The sequence below is a fragment of the Pararge aegeria genome, chromosome 17 (genome assembly GCF_905163445.1).
Source record: "Pararge aegeria chromosome 17, ilParAegt1.1, whole genome shotgun sequence".
Taxonomy (NCBI): domain Eukaryota; kingdom Metazoa; phylum Arthropoda; class Insecta; order Lepidoptera; family Nymphalidae; genus Pararge; species Pararge aegeria.
The window spans coordinates 8,656,383-8,678,649 of NC_053196.1; the positions used below are offsets into that span (position 1 = coordinate 8,656,383).

General features: G+C 36.3%; 2 protein-coding genes across 3 annotated transcripts; both read right to left on the minus strand.

Annotated features, from left to right (window-relative positions):
• Positions 1 to 1,276: 1,276 nt before the first annotated feature.
• Positions 1,277 to 11,866, minus strand: LOC120630874 (inhibitor of growth protein 3). Of its 2 annotated transcripts, XM_039900190.1 has the most exons (11): positions 11,579 to 11,866; positions 11,349 to 11,420; positions 10,502 to 10,699; positions 9,411 to 9,552; positions 8,051 to 8,153; positions 5,235 to 5,324; positions 4,465 to 4,582; positions 3,441 to 3,531; positions 2,727 to 2,822; positions 1,787 to 1,931; positions 1,277 to 1,410 (listed from the first exon to the last, which is right to left on the minus strand). In XM_039900190.1, the coding sequence occupies exons 1-11, from the start codon at positions 11,604 to 11,606 to the stop codon at positions 1,291 to 1,293; spliced, it is 1,203 nt and encodes a 400-aa protein (XP_039756124.1). In that variant the 5' UTR covers positions 11,607 to 11,866; the 3' UTR covers positions 1,277 to 1,290. The 2 variants fall into 2 exon arrangements, with proteins under 2 accessions (XP_039756124.1, XP_039756125.1); XM_039900191.1 differs by lacking the exon at positions 5,235 to 5,324.
• Positions 11,867 to 13,593: 1,727 nt separating this feature from the next.
• LOC120630873 (pickpocket protein 28-like) lies at positions 13,594 to 21,182 on the minus strand. Its single transcript, XM_039900189.1, has 14 exons — positions 21,096 to 21,182; positions 20,840 to 21,025; positions 20,595 to 20,724; positions 20,238 to 20,359; positions 19,545 to 19,650; positions 19,287 to 19,441; positions 18,757 to 18,874; positions 18,497 to 18,589; positions 17,448 to 17,587; positions 16,321 to 16,451; positions 15,480 to 15,539; positions 14,930 to 15,140; positions 14,237 to 14,410; positions 13,594 to 14,163 (listed from the first exon to the last, which is right to left on the minus strand). Exons 1-14 carry the CDS (start codon positions 21,110 to 21,112, stop codon positions 14,043 to 14,045), a joined length of 1,764 nt encoding a protein of 587 aa, XP_039756123.1. The 5' UTR covers positions 21,113 to 21,182; the 3' UTR covers positions 13,594 to 14,042.
• Positions 21,183 to 22,267: the final 1,085 nt, after the last annotated feature.

The following is a 22,267-nucleotide window of genomic DNA, read 5'->3' on the forward strand; positions in this document are numbered from 1 at the left end:
TATTATAATTAATAGTCAAATAATATTAAAACAGTTAGATACAAACACACTAATGAGTTACACTACACTAATAAGTATTCCGAACAAATAATTTATTAATACGGAATACAGATAATATTCTTTAGAATATTTCGCAAGTTCATATAAGCAACATACTACTACATTTATATAAGTTATTCTGTGGCAACATGTTTTTATATTAAGGTTTTGGTTCCACCCATTCAATAATATATACCTAGTACATAGGATCTTTTTAATGCCCTTAAAATCACGACATCTTTTCTTCACACAGATCTTAGGTCTGTAAGGTGGTCCTTAGATAGCTAGTTAAGCATTTAAAAGCTAACATAGTAAATAAGCATGATCATCTTATTTAGATAAGTTGTAATAATTACAGGCACACGAGCTCCTTCCGACCCCAGCACAACATTGCAGCAATAAATGCTGCTTCGTGGTATGGACAATGGTTTTTTTTTAAAACGATCGGTCTTTGAAGGTATTTCTAAGTTCCATGGTCGTGCGACTCGTATGATGACGTTAATCCACCTAGTGACTCAGGGTTACGTTTTCTTAACACTGCAAAAGTGCGGGAGTTTTATCCAAGGACTAAACGTAAGCAATCAAATGTCAGTTTGTTCGCTTGAAGGGGTTATATAAATTTGAATTTCAGTCTTCTGTAAAAATTAAAAAGAAAATGTGTTTTTAACTCTAAAATACCTACTAAAATAACCTAAAATGTTCACGATTGGTCGCTCTTTACCTAGCTTTACTATAATTGCTGCTAGAGCGACAAACAGCAGTTCTCACAGTATTTATACTCGATTGGAGAAAGGATTATAATACCATGTAAGGTATATTTAAGTTATCATATTTCATTATACTCTTTATTTGTGCACCACATAAAGTTAAGGAAATAAACTGATAAGAGGAAACCAGATGAATTAGGTTATAAATGGCGGCCATATCGCTTAGTAGCGAGAAAGGGAGCTGAAATAATGTGACAAACGTAACTAATTGTAGCGACTTAACATAACATTTACACAGCTAATGTTATATTTGTGACCGCATATTTTTTTACAAAACTTTGTAGTATTGTTCTAAAAGTAGAGTAGTTAGTAGATCTAGATCTAAAATTGTAAATTTTTTTTTCAGTATCATAAAATATATTATGATAGCCATCGGCGTCGTGAAAGTGGGTGCTTTCGAACTAGCTTCGTATGGTGATAACAAGGAACCAGGGTCCGAACCGGCACAGGACCGTAGTTTGACCGTGCTGTTCGAGTTATTTGCTTAGTTCTTGCGGTGAGCGCGGTTGCGACGCATGTTGGTCTGGCACTGCGGGCAGTACCACTTGCCCTTCGGCGGCGCAGTGATGCCCACGCAGGGGTAGTGGAACCACTCGTACGGGCACTGGAAACAAAACAACCTTTCAAGGACACATCTTTTTTTTTTGACGATCTCTGTGGCGCATCTGTGAGTTGGGGCTTTAAGTGGGAAGTCCCAGGTTTCATCCCCGGCGGGAGCAATTAGTAAATTTATAATTTTTGAATTTTCTCTGCTCTGGCGGGTGGGAATCGTTCATTCGTGACTTTACACAATTCCTTACGGACAGAGCACAGTATATCAACAATGTACTTTCCCGGACGAGCTGTCAAAGAGCTTTACTACTAATGATATCAAACGCAAAAAAGATTCTATATCTCTCTATCGAACTTCCAGAGATTAGCAAACAAACGAACGAACAAACAAAGTTTTCAGTTTTTTTATTAGTATGCTTGGCACTCACGTCTTGGTTGTCACAGGCGACCATGTCCCCGTAGGACACTTGGTTGCAGATACAGTAGCGTGGCTCGTTGGGGTCGTAGGTCCATTCCTCCTCCATGGGTTCCTCTATTGTGTTCACTACCTTGTTTACTACAGTCGCCATGTTACTGGAAGTAAATAAATAAAAAATAGTTATAGTTAAAGCGAAAAAGTGCGAGTGGGACACACACAGAAAAACATCTTATAACATTCATTATCATCGTCACTTTAACCGATTGACGTCCACTGCTTGTAGGGAGCTCCAAAATCCACTGGCGACTTAATTGATGTCGTCTGTCCACCTCGTTGGGGCCGACTAACGCTGTATTTCCTGGTGCAGGGTCGCCATTCCAAGACCTTGGGACCCCAACGTCTTTCGGTTATCCACTTCAGCTTCTACTACATAGAAACTTATGTATGAACGCTGAATACCCCGAAACAAATAGTCATGAAAATTATTGACAAATTATATTTTTATTTAAGCTATAATATATTAATATTTTATTGCAAGGTATAATCTTTTTTTTTAAGATTATTAATATTGATATTAACTATGGGTTCTATTCTATCTATTAAAATTACGATTTGCAGTTATTTTTGGCAGTTAGTTGAAACGATGGAGAGTAAAATAGCATTTTTATCCCTAGAAAATTGTTTATTACGATTTATAAAAACCGTTATAAACGCGGACGAAAAACGCGGGTAACAGGTAGACCTCACTAATTTTATAAATGGGAAAGAGTGCTTGATTATCTGTTCTTAACGCAAATAAAAAGTTGATTGGTATACAACTTAATTTTTAGCATAGAGTAACTTTAAAACGATAGAGGGTCACAAAGGCATTTTTATTCCAGGAAAATAAATGAGTTCCACGGGATTTGTAAAAACAGTTATAGTACTTGTAGTAAATAAATAAAGCTCACCCAACAGTGGGCGAAGACGAGCGGCTGGCGGTGGCAGAAACCGACTGTTGAGTGTGCAGTGTGGCCACATTGCTTGAAGTGGCGTATGTAGTCTTTCTGTAAAAAAAAATATAAATTGCCTCGTTGGTCAAGTGGTTAGCATGTTCAAGTTCGTATCTATAGGTCCTGGATACAATTTTTGAGTCTGATGGAAACTCGTAGTACTGAAATAAGCCGGCGCACATAACCCTTTGGATACTCAGGTGCGGGCGTTGAGTAAAAAAGTCTGACTGATGTGTTGGGCACTGCTTAGACCAGGAGAGTAATCGTGTATCTTAGTTGACACCGAATTTAACTAGCCGTGGTGGAGAGTTGCGATCAAATAACGCAAACCATTTTATTATCCATTTCCTAATTGTATCTGCAAACCGAATTGAAATTAAAATAGTTGGAAACTTATGTTGTGCAAATGTCAACGTAATGCAAAGATGGATTAACAGTTTATTTAGTGCCATCTTTTCACATATAAAATAGCTCTGCTGGTCTTAGAGAAGCCCACGGCAAACTTAGCCAGACTTTTTCATTGTTATCGCTAAAGTCTGAGAGAAAGTGCATGTGAGAGGCCACAATGTATAAAAAATGTATGCATTTTAATTTAAATTTTACGCTCATTGTACATCGCAACGCTAACAGCTATTTTAACACATAAAGATGATGATAAACTGAAAGACTTACTTTTGCTTGTGGCGTTTATTAGTGGAACTCGTTGGTGTGGAATGTGAGTGAACCGTGCTCTGCACGACGTGTCCCGAGGACATACCTGGACCTGAAAGAATATATACACTCTCTATAGAGATCCATACTGAAGCCCAAATTGTATTTTTTTTTTCTGTCTGTAGCTTACATTTTTTAGGAGAGTTTATACATTTTTTGCCAGTTTTCCCCTGCCCCTCCCTAGGTACGCCCATGATTTGGTGTGATTGAATTCAAGGGCTACATTGTAGTAAAAAATAGGAAAACCGTAACTGTAAATTGACATATACAGTTACTCATTTATTGTATGTTAAATTTTATAAATATAATTAATTGTTATTATTTATAATAGTTTATTTTTATTATTATGTTCTTTGATCTATTTGTGTACACTAGTTTATGTATTAGTATGTAGTTATTCGCATATATGTATTTTAAAAATTTGCACCATTAGCAGTCTATTCTCCTCTTCTTTTTTTTTCCTAATTCAAAGGTTGCTTGGCAGAGATCGCTATTAAGCGTACGGCCGCCTTTTGTATTCTATTTCTTTCTTTATGTTTCTGTTTTTATTATATTTTGTATGTGTTAATGTTGTGGTATACAAATAAAGAGTTTTATAATAATATAACTTATACAATAAACAAAAACCGAACGCCTTCCTTAACACCCGACTGACTGTCCAACACTACTTAATACTAAATTGAGGCCAATTTATCCGCGGAGCAAATGTAAACAAGCAAATGACAAGTCGTGAAAATATTAGATTATGTTAGGATCGATTAATTTAGTATTTTAGGATAAACGGCATATATTGATTTAAAATTTTACAGATGACTAAAGTTGAAATCGATTTTAATCTTTACAGAAGGCTAAAATGTTGTTTACCCCTGCAATAGGCGAACCACCTGTAATTTGTTTGTTTACGTATGGTCCGCGGACATCTTGGCCACATTATATAAAAGTATGAACATAAGCTTCGTAGCAACATCTTTAGTGATATAATTACCGTGTTCGTGATGAGTATGATGGGCGTGGTGGCTGTGGTGAGCGTGTTGGTGCGCCAGTTCACCCGCGACCGCCTCGTACGAAGCCTTCAGCGACGCAGTTCGCCGGCCTTGCTGCATCTGACCAAATAAATGTTGCTATAAATACAGGGTGCATCTCGCAGCGGGCGACAAAGAGTTATGCCGAGTACCTATCTCTTGACTCTTTATGATCAACCCCGAAGTACAACCAAAGAAGAAACAGATAAGTTTTTTTTTATTTATTTTATAGTCATATTTGACGGACCAAGCAAATAGCCTACCTACCCTAATGGTAGCCTTAGTACAAGATTTGTTGCAATCGAGTAGTCGTTCTCGAGTATGGAAATAGTTGAACATCGGAGTAAAATGGATCATATTTATATGACTTTAAAGCTCAAATTTGCCTAAATTTAGACAGAACGTTTAAACGTAAAGCAAAAATCAATAGTACCGGATTTGCGACTCTAAAACAATTACCGTTAAGCAAAATTTACTTTTCGTCCTGCAACATCCTGTGTCCATCGACCTGAGGCGTCGGTGTGAAGCCTCATGTGGTACACAGTATTTTAACACTGCTGCTTAGCGGCAGAAATAAGCATGGTTTTAGTACTTCCGCGGACGAGTTCTGTCACAAAAAGCTTAACTACTACTTATTATCCTTTTAGGTTTCCCTACGTCTAATTTTAAGTGAGTTTCACAAATGAGTTGGGGTGAAAGAGTAATCGTTAAATGGTGTTAAAAAGGGAATTACCTGTTGTGTAGCGGCGATGGCCTGACTGGCGGCAGCGGCTATGGCACTGCCCGCATGCCCCAGCGAGTAAGAATCGCGTCCAAGTGCAGCCTGCGACCATCACGTTGCATTCGTTACTTAAAACCCCCCAGTTTATCTCCTATCCATTAATGTAATCCGTATATTAGGGGGGTTAATACGGTATGGTGTACGGGAGAAATAAGGGCGAAACACGTCACCAAACATGAAGATCAAATGAAAGCGTTATAGCAGGTACCATGCCCAGAATCACACTAGAAACACCCGAACAAACAACCCGATAACGGGGTGTTTTTGTAATAAATCGGACCGGGTATGCCGTGCGGGGGTTTTAGGGCATTATCACACTGGAGATTTCTTTCACGTCCCGACAACGGAACAAATCAGGGCACGTGACGCGGTCTCGATACAATATAATGAGTACCCGCCATGGAGACGTTAATAACAAGACATTAGAATGTGTACAAGTCAATTTGTCGCCGCAAACGTGTATGTGAGCACAGCAATTGTTATTTCATACTAATAGGTACATAAACACATGTCACAGTTGGCGTCTTTATTGTAATTTTTGAACTACATTGCTTCTTACGCTCTAACGTCGTCGTGTACGATTTGTGAAAACAGAAATGTATGACTTCCAGCGCGTGGTATTTACACTGCAAAACGCACTTTTAGTGGCACGGCCGATGGGAGCCGTCGAAAACACTCTATTCGTGTAGGCCTATCCCAGGCACTTATGAACCGTCATATCTACATACATCTTTCATTTAAATTCAAAATTCATTTATTTCAAATAGGCCCAGTTTATAAGCACTTTTGAAACGTCATAATTGCGAAGTGATAATGATAACCGCATTCTTAAAAAACTTAAAACTAAATCCAAGAGGGTTCCAAACGCGCACTAGTCTACGAAGAGCCCAAAACAAACATCTCGTGACCATACACGTCAGACAAGGTTTAAAGCGATACGATTAATGAATGCTTTCAAATAACTCGCCGCGGCTGTGTTACGACATCAATCTAAACGCTTATCAAATTTAATTCATACTTGCGACGAGCACGAACCGTTGCGATGGTTTTGTTCCATCGCCTTGCTGGGCCTTTTGATCGCCAGTGTGATAACGCCCTTAGCTTTAGTTAAACATTTAATAACAGATTCTCTAAGGACTGAAGCAGGCGTTTCTTTTGGAATTCCATGACATACAAATGAATACTAAGCTGAATTTGCTTTAATCCGATAAAACCAGGCAAATCCAAACGGTGTATAATTTCTTCAAACCACACACCACACATAATCGATGGTCCATAATGCACTTTTTAAGCTTTTGCTCTGACACAGGTTAGGAATAACAATTGACTTAGCATTTGTGCATTGTAATTTGTAAAGTCAGCATTGAAACGTTGTCGCTTAATATGACCCACATAAGGATCAGAGTTACTAAGCGGGCGATGGAGAGACCTATAGTCGTAAAAAAGTAATAGGCACGTTTTGACGTTTGTCATCGCGACGTAACTAGTTATGGAACCATAAGACTACTCGATACTCACGATAAATCAATTCAAGTTTGTATCAGTACTTGATTGATATGATTATGTATTGTAAAGTGTTCTTTCGTTCAAAGCATTCCTTTACCTTCACAAACAATTCGCGTGACTGGCTGTTGATTATACGTCCACTTTTCAACACTTTGAAACAGAGTTCGTACTATATAACAACAAACACAAAATTCGAGTCAAATAACAATGTTTAAATCAATGTCCAAAGTAGAAGAGCCAAAGTTTACGTAATAGTAAGCAATATATATCAAACTTAAATGAGCGCACAGTACTCTAGAATAAAAAAAAAAAAGACTGAGAACGTAACTGTTTTAGAAACGTTTCGCAACTATTATAAATTGCATGCTACTATAAAGTAAGCGCAAAAAGAATACTCGCGATATATTCTTTCATATTATTTAACGTCCCAAAAAAATTTACGTATTTTTTAAAACACTATATAAAATTATATTTTTATTTTATTGTTTCTTTCAGTTTTGTTCCAAGTTACATTCTATGGTCCTGCACAAATGTCAAAACGGGCCTATTAAATATGTACGACTATAGTAGAAGAAATAGAGTACCGACAAAGCACGTTATAGCTTAGTCATAGCATAGTCACGAAGCTGAATGGGCGGGCACATAGCTCTGTGAACCGATGGACATTGGGGTCCTAAGGTGCTGGAATGGCGACTCCGCACGGGTAAAAGCAGCGTAGGTCTGCCTCCAACAAGGTGGGAACACGAAATCAAGCGAGTCGTTGGGAGTCGCTGGAAACAAGCGGCCCAGGACTGTGGATTTTGTAACATCCTACAGAAGTCTCAGCTACCAGTGGACGATGATTTTATTAGTTGATTTATTAGTTGAACTGATGATAATGATGATGATGAAAGTCAGCACCTTTTAAACACTTTATTAATTAATTATTAATAAAGTACCTATGCAATAACAATAATTATTGACTTAGCAATTGTGCATTGTAAAGTTAACATCTGAGGATGCTCCAGTGTCTGAGCTGAGCATTTTGAAAGATCTGTGTAGTGTACAAAAATTAAAAAAGAAATATAATAATTACACCAGGCAAATTTGCCTGGTTTTCGCAGATTAAAGCAAATTAAGCCCATTCTTTAACATTTAAAGATTCTTTGTTAATAAATTTACTGATTTTTGTACTGACAATACAAAAGGAACACACAATGGGACTAGAGGAAAAACTTTTGTACATTATTTAAGTCAATAAAGCATAAGTTTAATAGTCATACCTGTAACGCAGTGTCCGTTCTAGACATGGTACCGTTGCTGGCGTGACCTCGCGACTCCCTAGTTGCCCAACTATCTCGCCTCTTCTCAGCTCGGATGCGATATCTGCGATACAAAGATAAAAATAGAACATATTGGATAGAAGCAGGCGTTAGTTTGCGGAAATCCATGATATATTATGAAAATGAAGCTTAATTTGCTCTACTCCGCGAAAAGCAGGAGAATTTGCATGGTGTAATTTATAATTTCTTCAATCCTTATACTCCACACCAAACAGATCTTCAATGTACCCTCTACGCACGTTTAAACCGGAGCATCCTCAGGAGTGAATAATTGTTATGAAGAACAAGTGTTCATTGTAAAGTTTGGATGTCCTCAGTGTGATGCCTGTATTTATTGCCTCGTGATTTCATGACCTCATGGTTTAGCATGTTTGACTAACAAGGTCCTGTGTCCCTGGGTCCAGAAACCGTAAACCTTTTCACCTTTTCGATCAATTAGGGAACCATTTAGGGGCATCATTTGTCATAACCATTGCAGGGTTATGCCACTTTTAGGTATTACTAACGGGGTAATAATTTAGCCTGCTTGGTCACTTACCATTAGATGAGTTTGTTGTTTTTGAGGGCTACTTTGTAGTGGAATAAAAGAAAACATTCTCCCTGTGCCTTGAGTTTGACATTTCACTTTGTAATCGTCATCATCATCATTATTGACCCATTACCATCCCACTAGTGCAGTTTTGTTTAATGCCACTAAAGGTTAGCCCTTGACTGCAGTTTCACCTAGTAGTAAGTTATGATGCTGTCTAAGATGGTAGCGATGGCTACCCTTTTAGGGAGTATGGTAGTCTTCAGCGGCGTGCACAGGGTATGCATGAAGTAGGTACATGGCATAAAATGGAAAGATTCCCCTTTAATACAAGCTGTATAAAATAATTTGGGTATGCAGTGCTTTTGTGCAAGTATGAAGTGCACGCCCCTGGTAGTCATACCCCTAATCGGTATCTACGCGACATTGCACCGGAACACTATATCACTTAGCGGCACGTCTTTGTCGGTAGTGGTAACAGAAAATTATATATTCCCAAATTGAACCCGTGACCTCATAGTTCTTAAATGGTGAGCGCTGTAAATTTAATAATTTTGCTTGACTAAATTCCTTGCATGCAGGTTTCCTCACAATGTTTATCTTCACCATTTATGAATGGAATATTTGAATTGCTTAAATTAAAAACGCACATAACTCCGAAAAATTAAAGGTACATGCAGGGGATCAAACTGAATCCACCTTTAAGGAATGCAAATACTCTAACCACCTGGTTATCACCATTTCAAGCACATATAACTAAAATAAACTCACCTGCTGTCTTTATAATGGTTATTGTTGGATGTGCCAGTATGATTGGTGTTTGTGTCAAGATCTAGTGAACGTTTCTCTAGCAACTCTGTTATTCCCTTATTGTCAGCTTCCAGCTCGCACTTGAATTTGTGAAGCTCTGTATCTGTTAAAAGACAATAAGCTATTATAAAACCTTAACTTACATACAGCTGATTCACGCAGTTTGCAGCAACCCTGCTTTCTGAGTCCAAGGCTGTGGGTTTGATATCCACTACTGGAAAATGTTTGTGTTATGAGCATGAATGTTTTTCAGTTACTGGGTGTTTATATGTATATTCTAAGTATTGGTGTATATTGTTCATAAAATATTCATCAGACATCTTAGTACCCAAAACACAAGCTACGCTTTCTTTGGGGCTAGATGGTGATGTGTGTATTGTCATAGTATTTTGATTTATTTATTATTTGCATTTATTTATTCTATGCTTATATTTTAAAGGGGAAACACTTTTTATTTGTATTTGATAAACTCTGGAAGTACTGGGCTGATATAAATAATACTTTCACTATTAGAAAGCTATTTTATCCAAAAGTATGTATTAGTAGTAAAAGTATTTTGGTAATAACAAGATTTTGATCATCAAATTGAAATAAAATCATTTAAAAATGCACTATTAAGTGTAGGAATGTAGCATTCTGTAAAAATTTTAAGTCTGTCCATCAGCAACTTTCAGTTTTGCAGATGCATAGTCAGAATCAAAGCTAAATATTTTTTTATTCTAGTATTGCCATACATGGCACTTTTTATTGTTGGTTTTGCTGGATCTTCTTCTTTCTTACTGCTACTGGTCATGGGTTGATGTTGATAGCCTGTAACCTTCCTCAAGAATTGAGCTATTAAATATACAACTATTATCAGACTGATAATTCTAGAGATTTCCAAGTTTAAATAAACAAAAAATTCAGCTTTATAATTAGTTAAGATCAGTGGAGTGGAAACATGCATAAAGAACCCTCCTCTTATACGGACTATATATAAATTTTAGGGTAGGCAGTGCTTTTGTGCATGTATTAAGTGCACACCACTGGTTAAGATAGATGTTTAATTTTACCTAGTCTCCGGAGATATCTGTCAACCAATTCATACATCTGATTTGCTAATGAAACTTTCTCATCAGCCTCCTCCAGAGTTTTAGTGTACCCTTTCTTAATGTCTGCAAACTCTGTGTTGGCCTGATCAGTGTTCACGTCGCCCCTGCGACATCCACCAAATAGAGTACGCACTCTTTTCTCTAGTGTATCCATATTATCTGAAATATAAATAAGATAGACATGACAGCAGCCTGTCAGACAACTCTAACTGTTTTAATTTTAGTTGTTTTATTCCATTACAAGTTAGCCCTCGTCTGCAATCTAAACTGCTGGTAAGTGATGATGCAGTCTAAGATGGTAACAGGCTATCCTTTTAGGATAATGACACGTTTTATAAAACCCCTAATCAGTTTGTACGCTGCATTGTACTGGAATGCTGAAGCGCTGGTACCATGTTGGCAGCTTTTGCACACCTTTGAGAACATAATGAAGGCATGCAGGTCTCTTCACACTGTTTTCCTAAACTGCTAAAGCTAGTGATATTTTATTCACTTCGCAAATAACTACTGGGCCCCATGAATATGAGGTTAAACAGTAGGCTATCACTTCTCCCTACATTCCATTTTAAGCGCAAGTGCGTTTGTCTGTTACCTTTTTACGCACAGAGGTACCTAGTCTATATTCTAAAGGCATCATGTTTTTGTTCTGGCTTTTAGGTGTACCAGCACAAAAAAAAATCTGCTATAAACTGTCTTAGTCCTACAAAAACTCGACACCTTTTAAAAGGTGAAAAGCCCTTATGCCAAAAGTTACTCATCTAAATTCAACTTCTTAAATATCATGTAACATTAAATTGTATTTACTTACTCTGTACTGATAAATCCATTTCTCGCATTTCTGTGAATCTGTCCCTTAATTCTTGGGGCAAATGCTCAATCACTGGAACATTAACACATAAGTAATTAATATCTTATTGTTTTATTTCATAGATCAAAAATTTAAACTGCGCGGCATAAAAATAAAGTAGGCTTGATTCATAGCTGCCAACCGTAATGGCGCTAGCGTGTTTGGTTGTTAATCACCAAAGGCAAACTTACTTTCCAAGTAATCCTCGAGATACAGCATTTTGGTGAGTTAAATTAAGTTTTACCACTTAATAGACACTTAGTATTAACTATTTAAAGAAATGTCGCGTATTTTCTAATTGTAAAACGCAAATAAGTGAAGGTGACGTGACCGAACAACGATTTTACGAATAATTATAAAAGGCGTAGTGATGTAATGTGAATATTAATTATACCGATATCGATAGTAAGAGGCTTATATTCAAAAGATGTAGCTCTATTTAGAAAATTTGTTTTCGTGCCCTGCAAGCAACAAATTTTAAAAGAAGTATGGTAATAATTCACTTAACCACGTTCGCTATGTAAGCTCGCATAATTTCTTATGTTAAATATCTACTGGTGCGCCTTTGCATTATAAACGACACGTATGCCGTCGCGGAAAAGGATATGACGCTCTGTTATGCTTTCATGCCAGCATTAGTTGCCAGAGTAGTTGTCATGCTTCTAAAAATATTTTTCCATTATTATTTATATTCGAAGTAAGATATATTTTAAAAAAAAACTCCAAACTAAGCGCTCCACCATGACAGGTGAAATGCGAAATGACGTTAAGTCTATATAAACAAAATTTTGTACCGTTTGTTACCGTAATGTTTTGTGATTTCAATTTATCAGTTGCTAAGTTTTTTGATATTAATCCCAAAATCTTTAGCTATGGAACAAATACTTAGGAAAGCAGACAGCTCTAATGTGCCTATGACGTCACAAGTATGTGGTCATGACAATCGGCGAACGTTTTCGGAGAAAACATTTTTTTAAATATAATATGCAACTTATATCAATAAAACCTAAAATTTCTGCAATAGTAAGACATTTTTTTTGATAAAGTAGATACTTCCGAACATAATAGGGCAGTTTTTCAAAATTAGTCATCAATCAAATCAAATCAAATTTGACGGCTGATTGGCGCAGTGGGCAGCGACCCTGCTTTCTGAGTCGACGGCCGTGAGTTCGATTCCCACAACTGGAAAATGTTTGGTGTCTGGGTGTTTATCTGTGTATTAAAAGTTTATGTATATTATTCATAAAAAATATTCATCAGTCATTTTAGTATCCATAACACAAGCTACGCTTACTTTGGGGCTAGATGACGATGCGTGTATTGTCGCAGTATAATTATTTTAAAAAAAATCGGTTGTCTGTAAAGTCGGCTTACTGACGATGGTTGAACGTGACAACGTCGTTAGAAAATACTGATGGAATGGTTGCATTTTTCAAAAGAAATTTTTAATTTTATTTGTTCGATGGATATTATTGTTGCTATAAACAATTGACACCACATTCACTTTTCACTGCACTTCATCCTTGCCGAAAACATGTAAATGTATTATTGTATAGAAGCTGTCCACGCGGACGCATCGCTCACTCAAGTAGGAGAGAGACAGATGTCGAACGCGGAGGCCGACTGTGCCTCTTTGTCGCTCGTTCTGCGCTCTCGCTTGCACTTCAAGCCTTGAATAGAACGCCTCATAGCGAGGTAACGCCGCATGCGTCATGTTTTTTTGTGCGTGCAGCCGGCTCCATCGCATTATTAGACGTTGTCACGTCAAAAAAATCATCATGCCTATTACAAGTTATCAAAGAAATCGACAGTTACTTGAGTACATCCCTTAACTTCTATATATCTCTTTGGATATTCCTTTTTTTCAGTAGTACCAACTATTAGATCTAAACCACTTAACATTTCATTCTTTTTTAAATCTATTTTCCGGCCGTGGACTCAAATCCTTTAAGGCAATATTACATTATATTTAATAATTATTTACAGATACAAAATGATACGCAGGCCGTTGACAGAAATAACATTAAAACTTGATGTATTACAAGAGTACGAAGCCTTCAGGCGGAATCAAGGAAATACCTCATCGATTGGGAATGAAATGCAGGAAGAAACACCCAAACAATTAACGGGTGGACCTAAAACTATTGAAGAAATACATAATAGGATAGGCTATGCACCTAAAAAGCCTAGGGGGCCCAGTACAGTTTAAATAAAACCAATTCCTCATTTATAAACATTTATCAAAACACTGAATAAAATTTACATTATTTTAACATAAAAAACATTAATCTTCATTAAATAATGTAAAATTAAGCATTAAGCTTCAAATGTCTGTGGCATGAGTGCAAATGTTTGTGTAGGTATTATTTAATAATGATATTTAAAATTACTCAGCTACTTGGTACAATAGTGCTTTAGATACAGACAATGGTGTTAATTTGGTCTAAAATAAAATGTCAGCTCTTTAATATTATCATCTCCTAATTTCAACAAGGACTCGTGAGTAATATTCGTATCCTCTCTGACTTTTAGTAAGAGCCGATTAATAATGCTTCAATTTTAAACAACCACGTTTTATAGAAAATTTCGATGAGCTGCTTCTTTTGCTGTTTCTTTGATATGTCACAAAGATAAATTGATGCTCCTAATAAAATCCTAATCAATATACAGTTGTTTAATTTTATCGCTTTTGGGTTTTTGGATACCATAAGTCTTAACTGAGTTTTCAAAGTTTTGTTTCTTATTTTGACGTCGTCGCCAAAGCAAACAGAAAAGTCTGAAAAATAAAGTTAATAAATAATTAGTTTAATCGTAGCATAAATAATATATTCTTATCTAGTAGTATGTACCTCAAAGTTAAGAAATATAAAATTTCCGCAACGCTTAGTATGGAAAATCCCATGAAAAGACCGAGCAGACCTCCACAGTTGGCAAGAAAATCCGTTTGACCGTAAAGTTCCGAACGTCGTGAGGTTATAAATTGCGCTTCTTTAAAGAATATCATTACTCGTGCGTAGAGTAAGCTGAAAAAAAAAATACGTTAACAATGACAGTAGAAAAAGCACGAAGCATTTACCTTACGATAAAAACTTAGTACTTATCAAACAAAAAGCTTTTTTAATCTTTTCAGGTTGTAATTTTTTTACACTTAAAATAATAATAATAATAAAAATAAGCTTGTTATTACAGATAACACAATAATAAAAAAAACTACATACGTTGCTACATTATAGTTTTAAATGGACAATTATTAAACCGTGCATTCAATCTTGCTGCCAGGAACGCATTCTTTCAACGTCTGAACGTAGTGATTACAGCACTACGGACGTATAATGGGTTGTTTCAGTGTTAACAAAAATTATGACATTAACGTAGAGTTTGTATACTCATGGACTGTTTCTGTAAATTCATATGCGGGACCAAATCAACTACTGATCTCTATTCGGTGAGCTCATAGTAACTTATTAAATCTTGCGGAAATGGTTGGGCTCCAGGATGTACGTAAATAAGAATATATTACTACACATAAAAAAAAATGTTACTCATTGTCTTCTTCGGGTATCGGTATGTTGTAAGCTCTATAAATTGCCTTCCAGTCGTAATCAGCTTGCGACGTTTCTGCTTCGTATTCTATGGAAGTGCACGCTGGCAGGCATCTGCATTCGGACGCCACTTTACGTGCTTGACCAAGAGTGTCGTTAGCCTGCGTTTCCCTGGCTATACGAGTTTCAATGTCTGCTGTGACCAGTTCCACTAAAATTTTTAAATCATGTGTTAAATTAATACTAATATATTTTGTAAATAAAAAAATATATATTATTAAATTGGGGTTAAAAATAAGTCGGTATATTCTCTTTCCAAACATTCGAAACAATAAAATCTTGTTAAAACATTGCCTACTAAAATAGGAACGTCACAAACTGTATACGAAATTATTTAGATTAGAGGACATAACTACTCTAGAATAGGTATTAAATAGGCACAATGATTAAATAAGGTAATTATTAACAAATATGATTATTTTTTGATTGAAGCTTAAATGCCATCTCTAGAAGACAAAATTAAGAATTAAGGTTAAATTAGTTTGCTTACTTTGTGCTTTCTTAATACACGCTACGCTTCCAGCGTTGCATACTGCCATGTTAGGACCGTCTGTTGTGAAAATGATAACCATGAATTATTAAGTAAATATAATAAGTGAATAAAGAAAACTTTGTACCCATTATAAGCATGCCAGCGAAGCATTTGATATAATAAAAATTAAAAAAAAAAGTCTACAAGTTTGCCCATGACTGCACTCACTTGATCTCACTGGTGGTAATTAAGAAATGATTCAGTCTAAGGGAGAGCTAATTTCCACGGTCAGACTGTCCCTCTAGATCAGACATGGGAAAATTCATGGATAATAAATACCCAAATTGTTCCTGCTGGGGACCAAACCCGAGACCTCGCACTCATAAGACTGCTCACCACTGCGTCAAAAAAGGTACAAAAATCTAAAATTCTGTAAATGTAAATTTTCGATTTTCGCGGGCTGACGCATTTTGACTATTTCCATATTTTTTTGGATTTTTATTGACATCCACCATCCATCATCAGACTTTACACAGACAGATGAGAGACTCACTGTCCTCAGATCTATCTTACCTACCAGCGTGGTTGCCGGTGTAATTACAGGCATTTGAAGCTTAACACCTATGCCTCAGGTCGGCACTTAGTAGGGAATTTTCCTTGCATGCCTTGCGAAGTGTTGCTCGGTTTCTATGCGATTGTTGTCCTCGTACTATCAGGATGACCATGAGCTTAGTCCCTAAATTAATCCAAAAACCATTTAACACTTCTGCCTTTTCCAGATGTGTGATTCCGCTTTCTGTAAGTATGCCTAACCTCCTGTCTGTCATAAGAATAAGCGATTAATCTATAAAAGACTCACGTGGCATGCCGAAATGGACACACTCGCATCGTGCGTACGTAAAGTTGGTTAGGCATTCCATTTCACAATTGGCTTGCGTGTACACTTTGAAGTATTGGAGGTAGCGCTCGCTGGGGAAGTAACATTGTCGCCTGCAAAGAATTTTGCCAATCGTCATCAGCATCATCATCAGCTAATAATCAATATCCCATAGCTAGTTACAGGCTTCTCTGTCATTCATCATCATCATCATCAACAGCCTATAATAGTCCACTACTGCACGGCTAGAAGATTTTCCGCCGGGGAAAAGACAACATTTTATCCTCTCCCACAGATTTATTAACTCCCCGAGCATTGGCGCATATGTGGAAATAAAAGCTAAATAATATACGTGTAATAATAAACGGGGTAAACTTCTCCTATTCCCTGTCGTCGTGCTTTGGCAGGTGGACACGTCAATTTTATCCCTGACGGAGGATAATATCTGATCGCGGATATAAATTGTCTCCTGTCCATTCTAGCCGTTCTGGACTAAAGGCCTCACCCAACGGTAGGAATTGCCCGTAATCACCACCACGCTCGGCAGACGGTTTTGTGATCAAATTCAAATTCATTTATTTCAAGTAGGCCTACTTTATAAGCACTTTTGAAACGTCAAGTATGTATGTTTGTAGTGACTCTACCACCGGTTCGGAAAGCAGATTCTACCCAGAAGAGCCGGCAAGAAACTCAGTAGTTGCTCTTTTCCAACATCAACATTTACATCGCAGAAGATGGTAGTAGTAGCACAGAGCTGCTGCCCATTCTCCGTTGTTCCCCTACCTCTGTCGTCACCAATCGGCATTCAAGACAGGGAACTTTTAGAATTGCCGCACTTCTATCAGGCCAGACCTGCTGTCCAATTCATTAACGCTCCCAACAGTTTTAAAGCCGTGGCCACTTGTTGTGTTATATAGCGATGACAGTTGACAACTGTCCCTATCATATTATGGGTTTTGTAAGAAGACGACGAGTTGGCAACTTGTTGAAAAAAAAGTAATCGGGCAGCTGTTTTCGTATAGTCCGTATCCATCTCCCAGGTTGCGGTGGTATCATCATAAACCTTGCACATAAACTTCAGAGAACCAAAATGCATTTCATAATGTCACCTGGAGGGGTCGTAAGGTTTTAGTCCTTCGGAGGTGGTCATCATTTTCGGCTTGACAGCGACAACGACTTCCTGGGACAGCGGAGATCTAAAATACTGCTGGGAGAGACGCGGCAGTTCCGCTGGATTATGTAGTAAAATCTGAAATTTCATGAGCAGGAATTAGTCGGGTACTTTAACGCATCACAAAAAACGCGTCTTACGTGCTGACATTGACGTGCATATTTGCGTTTTACTTGCGACCAATCACGTTTCACGAGACTATTGCTCCAACCGGCGCTGAGCATCTTGTCATGGCAAGGCAAGGTTAAAACGCGGCGTCTAACTTGCGTCCTTAGCTGAGTTCAAGTTTGTGTCCTGCGTGGGACCAATAAAAAACCTGCGGCCTTAGCTTTATCGTTGTGTTGGTAGAACCGCAAAGGTTAGTTTGTTTTTGCCTTACTTTTTAACTTGCATGGCTACGTAAACTATCGTGGGATAGTTTTACCATACAAGAGAATTCTCATTTTAAATGTTGCCAAGACGATACCATATGACAAAATGTTATCAGATCTCATGTAGAGTCAAGCTTCTAACTCTACACGCTGAAACTTTAGATGGTCTAACTTCACAAACTACACCTAAGTCACAGCTTCACAGGCTACATTTGGTCCTGGGAATACATCAATTTCCAAGTGTTTGTTTACAGACATTCGTATTTTTACAGCGAGAATCATCCGTCCTTCACCTCCCTAACAAGATAACCAAATGTCTCGTTGACCGCAGATAACACCGCGGGGCGCAGCTAGTTTATTTTATTTATTTATTTTTATTTTATTTATTAGGTTTACTTACAAACACTTACACTAATACAACCGTTTTTAAAATTTTTAACTATTCTATGTAAGTGTAATGTTTTCTTAACATTAAACACTGCATATGAAAATATATAAGTAATAACACCATATCATGAAAAGAAAAGTTAAACATAAAGCTAAAATTTGAATGCTACAATTTTAACAGAGATAATAATTAACATCTATTTTAAAATAAAAAAGTTGAGCTATTTACCTTAAAACCTTGTACCGGTCCTTTGCACAGATAATCCAGTTCACCCTTTTTTGCTTTCAACAAAAATGTCAATCCAGCCTTAGCTCCATAACCCTGGAATTTGAATTTAAAATGTATACATGAAAGAATGTGTACAAGGCGTCGATATCTTTCATAATTAATCAAATCATAATAAATTAAAAGTATATTTTTTCGAAGTTGCAGGGTGAATATTAAAAATTATGAAATTCCAAATAAAAAAATTGTGATCAGGTACTTACAGAACCTCTATGCGGATAAGTTTCTAATGGTGTTTCTGGAGAATATCCCGTTTCTAAACTCCAACTTTCGTTTTCCGTTCGATTTGAGTATTCAAGATAATTGTAATCTGTGTTGAGACTAGTCAAACAACATATTATTTCATTTACATAACTAGAGAAATAATTTTAGGACAAAGTTATAAGTAGCTACATACTGCGCCGCAATTAAAAGAATTAATTATTAATTAAGGTAATTTGTTCAGAGTTTAATATTTACGTGCAGTATTTACAAATTATATATCACACAATAGCTATGTACTAAATAAATAAATAAAAAAAAATATATATACTACGACAATACACACATCGCCATCTAGGCCCAAAGTAAGCGTAGCTTGTGTTATAAGTTCTAAGATAGCTGTTGAATATTTTTTTTATGACTATAATACACATAAATACTTATAATATACAGTATTTACCGAATTTGGATTTTTGTGAAATTTATCTGTATTTTGTTCGGATGTAAGAATATGAATAATTAAAATTAATACTTTTCCACTCTGAACAGATCTTCGGCGCCCATTGTGTTAAAGGTATAGCAAAGTCCTTCCTCAGTCAGTATAGGTAAAAATAGATCTGAACAATTTTCTTTTGGAATATCCTTCCACTTGCATCCGAAAAAAACTTCGCTTATGTTTGGTGATAACTGTAAAATAGGTAATAATGATACCATTAAATGTTAACTTATAATGCCTTAGTCATTTTAAGTATGCATAGTGACCGACAGCAAAATACACCGTATGAAGTACCTCTTTTAGATTTTCAACTGTCATGTTCCCAAGAGAAAATCTTCTCCCTTTCGCCGGTGCAAGATGATCGTCGCATACTAATGAAATGTCCTCAAATAAAATTCGCCTGTTGGGAAAAAATATTTAAGTATGATTTAAGAATACATTTTTGTCAGTGAAGCTCCCTGACCTATCGTTTTGTTTATAATACGTTTTAACCATTAATCATGTTTAATAACTACTATTAGATATGAAAACGATCAGAAAACGTGCTTTTATCTTTACTATATTAACCTGCCCATATATCGGATACATTAGGTAGGTACCTCGCCCGGTATGAGGTTGCGAATCCTTTTGACTTCAATGCCACAGTTCTCAGAGCTATGTGCACGGCCTACTGCTATTTGGGATTTACGACTAGTTGGGCTGTGTTTGTTACTTTAATTTTTTTACGACTAGGTCTATTTTCACTTGTTAGGAAGAGATTTTAGCACTTTAAAGGCACAACACAAGACTGTCGACCTGTCTCTGGAGCCCATATTCCTAAAAAAGAACTTGCAGCATTTTCATCTGTTGAAGCTAGCCGAAACTGACACTGTTTAATGGTAACTTGGGAGTAGGGTAGCGGTAAACCGCTACCCTACTCCCAAGTTACCAAAGTTAAAAATAATATTTTAGAGGCCTTGAACAACGTTTTCAGAATAAAGTACTTACTCCTCCTCTGTCAAATTTTTATAGGTAGTCTCATTCATGTAAAGATGATAATACTCCGTAAAATTGAATTTGGTTTGCTGTGCTTTTGTTTCAAAACACACCGTCACAGCAGGATACGGAATCTATAAAGCGATATAAAATGTGTGTTTATAAAAGAGAAATAAGCCAAGATTAAAATAGATTAGCCGTAGAGTTTTGATTGAGCAAATTTTAATAATTTGGCATTCAAAGCCACGGCGATTAGCCGTAGAGTTTTGCTTGGGATTTTTTTTATAATTTGGCATACAAAGCCGCGGCGAATCATAACTCATTTCAGCTCATTTTCTTCGATGTCAATTTAAATATTTAAATACAAACCTGCCATACTGGAGTAGAATTTTCCGCAAAGCTCACAATTACTGGACTTTCGTTCCATTTTATCCAAACTTTGCGAATCAACCCGGCGCAGAGTACCACGCAGCATGTGAACATAAATAGCCAAAATATTCTGAAACATGTTTATACTAATTACATACAAAATTTATGATTGCCGAATTTTAGAGAGAATTATGGACAGTCGAAAATAGTTTAGTCAAATTCAAAAATATTAAACAATTTCCTACTTTTCAACAGACGTGCGTTCTTTTTCCCCAATGTATTTGAGACCATGGAGATTAGAATTAGCAGTGTAATCTACCAAATATTTCTTAATGATGCTTATTTTTCCTCTTTTGATCTTCACATTCGCAGCATCGGGTTGGTCTTGATTATTTTCCGTATCAACTGGAACGTTTGTTAGACTCTCTGACCTGAAAATTTTATTCTCCGAATTAAGAGATTTTTACAATCTATCAACCAAATAAAAAAAAATAAATTCACCTGGAATGTCGCCTCATGTTGACGAGTGACTGTTAGCCTTGCACATTGACGAATAATAATATTCGGGCTTGGTTTAGACAGCAAAAAATACCCATAACTGCATCCCCTGGGATGTCCGTATGCCAATTACTAAATTAGAAATGTTACTAAGAATTACATATTTGATAATATTATTAACATCAAACGTACATTAAAAAAACAAAACGATTGTGTCATACTTTGTAAATTAAGTTTCAAAGGTGTGTCACCTTATTATTTAGGGAAAACGTTATGCGTTTACCACTGCCCATTCACGTAATTAATATGAAAAACTTAATTGAAAAAGTTTTCAAATCATTTTTAGGTTTTTCTTTAGTTAAAAAAAATCTTAATATGAGTTTGATAAGGGTGAAGAAAAATTATGAGAAAAGAAAAGCTAATACGGATTAAATCACATTTCGTTATTTATGCGTTGTTATCGAGAGATGCGGTGAGAAGGAGTTGATAATATAACAAAAATTGTATAATGATGATGAAAACGCTAACATGGACATTGGACAGATTAAATTAAGAAAGCAGAGACTTAATTAAATCCAAAACATTCGAGGAACTTTTAAAGGAGCTGAAATACAAGAAAAAATGCCTGAAAAGCGATGTATGAAGAAGAAAGAAGAGAGAGGCCGTACACTGGTTTGATTAACGCCAGAAATAACTGAACGTAGCTTAAATAGATTTTTAAGAGCTTACATACATTACATACAAAATGTATGTAATTAGCTTACATAGCCAAGAGAAGGTTAAGTTAAGATTTCAGAAGGCGTAACCCTAAATTGAAAACAAGCCGGGATGTTTATAAGTGCAGTTATAATGAAATCACACATCATTCCAATCCTACTTTCCTCTATATAAATTAGAAATCTGATTTATTAGGCCGAACCTAACCAGGCGGCTGTTTACGGAATCGATCATCAAGAAAATACCAGATAGACTAAAAGAAGAGAAGATAAGAAACAATAAATTAGGTAAATATATTATTTTTATTTAAACGGATTAAACGTTTTGTTAGTTTCTTGAAATGTTTTGTAGTATCTATTGTAAATTTTAGAATGATCCCAAAATAAAATCATTTCTATTTTCGGGGTGTACCAATTGTGTAATTGATCTATTTGATGTAGGTTTCATGAAAAGCTTGG

Excerpts from the sequence above, each read along its gene's own strand:
- LOC120630874 (XM_039900190.1), bottom strand. The coding sequence starts at position 11,606 with ATGCTGTATCTCGAGGATTACTTGGAAA. Across the intron at positions 10,700-11,348 it reads AATGGATTTATCAGTACAGA|ATAATATGGATACACTAGAG; the intron begins GTAAGTAAATAC and ends TTTATATTTCAG. Across the intron at positions 1,411-1,786 it reads TCGCCTGTGACAACCAAGAC|TGCCCGTACGAGTGGTTCCA; the intron begins GTGAGTGCCAAG and ends TTTTGTTTCCAG.
- LOC120630873 (XM_039900189.1), bottom strand. Across the intron at positions 14,411-14,929 it reads ATACCCGAAGAAGACAATGA|CTTACTCTACGCACGAGTAA; the intron begins GTAACATTTTTT and ends TTTTTTTTTCAG. Across the intron at positions 14,164-14,236 it reads TTATATTTCTTAACTTTGAG|ACTTTTCTGTTTGCTTTGGC; the intron begins GTACATACTACT and ends TTTATTTTTCAG.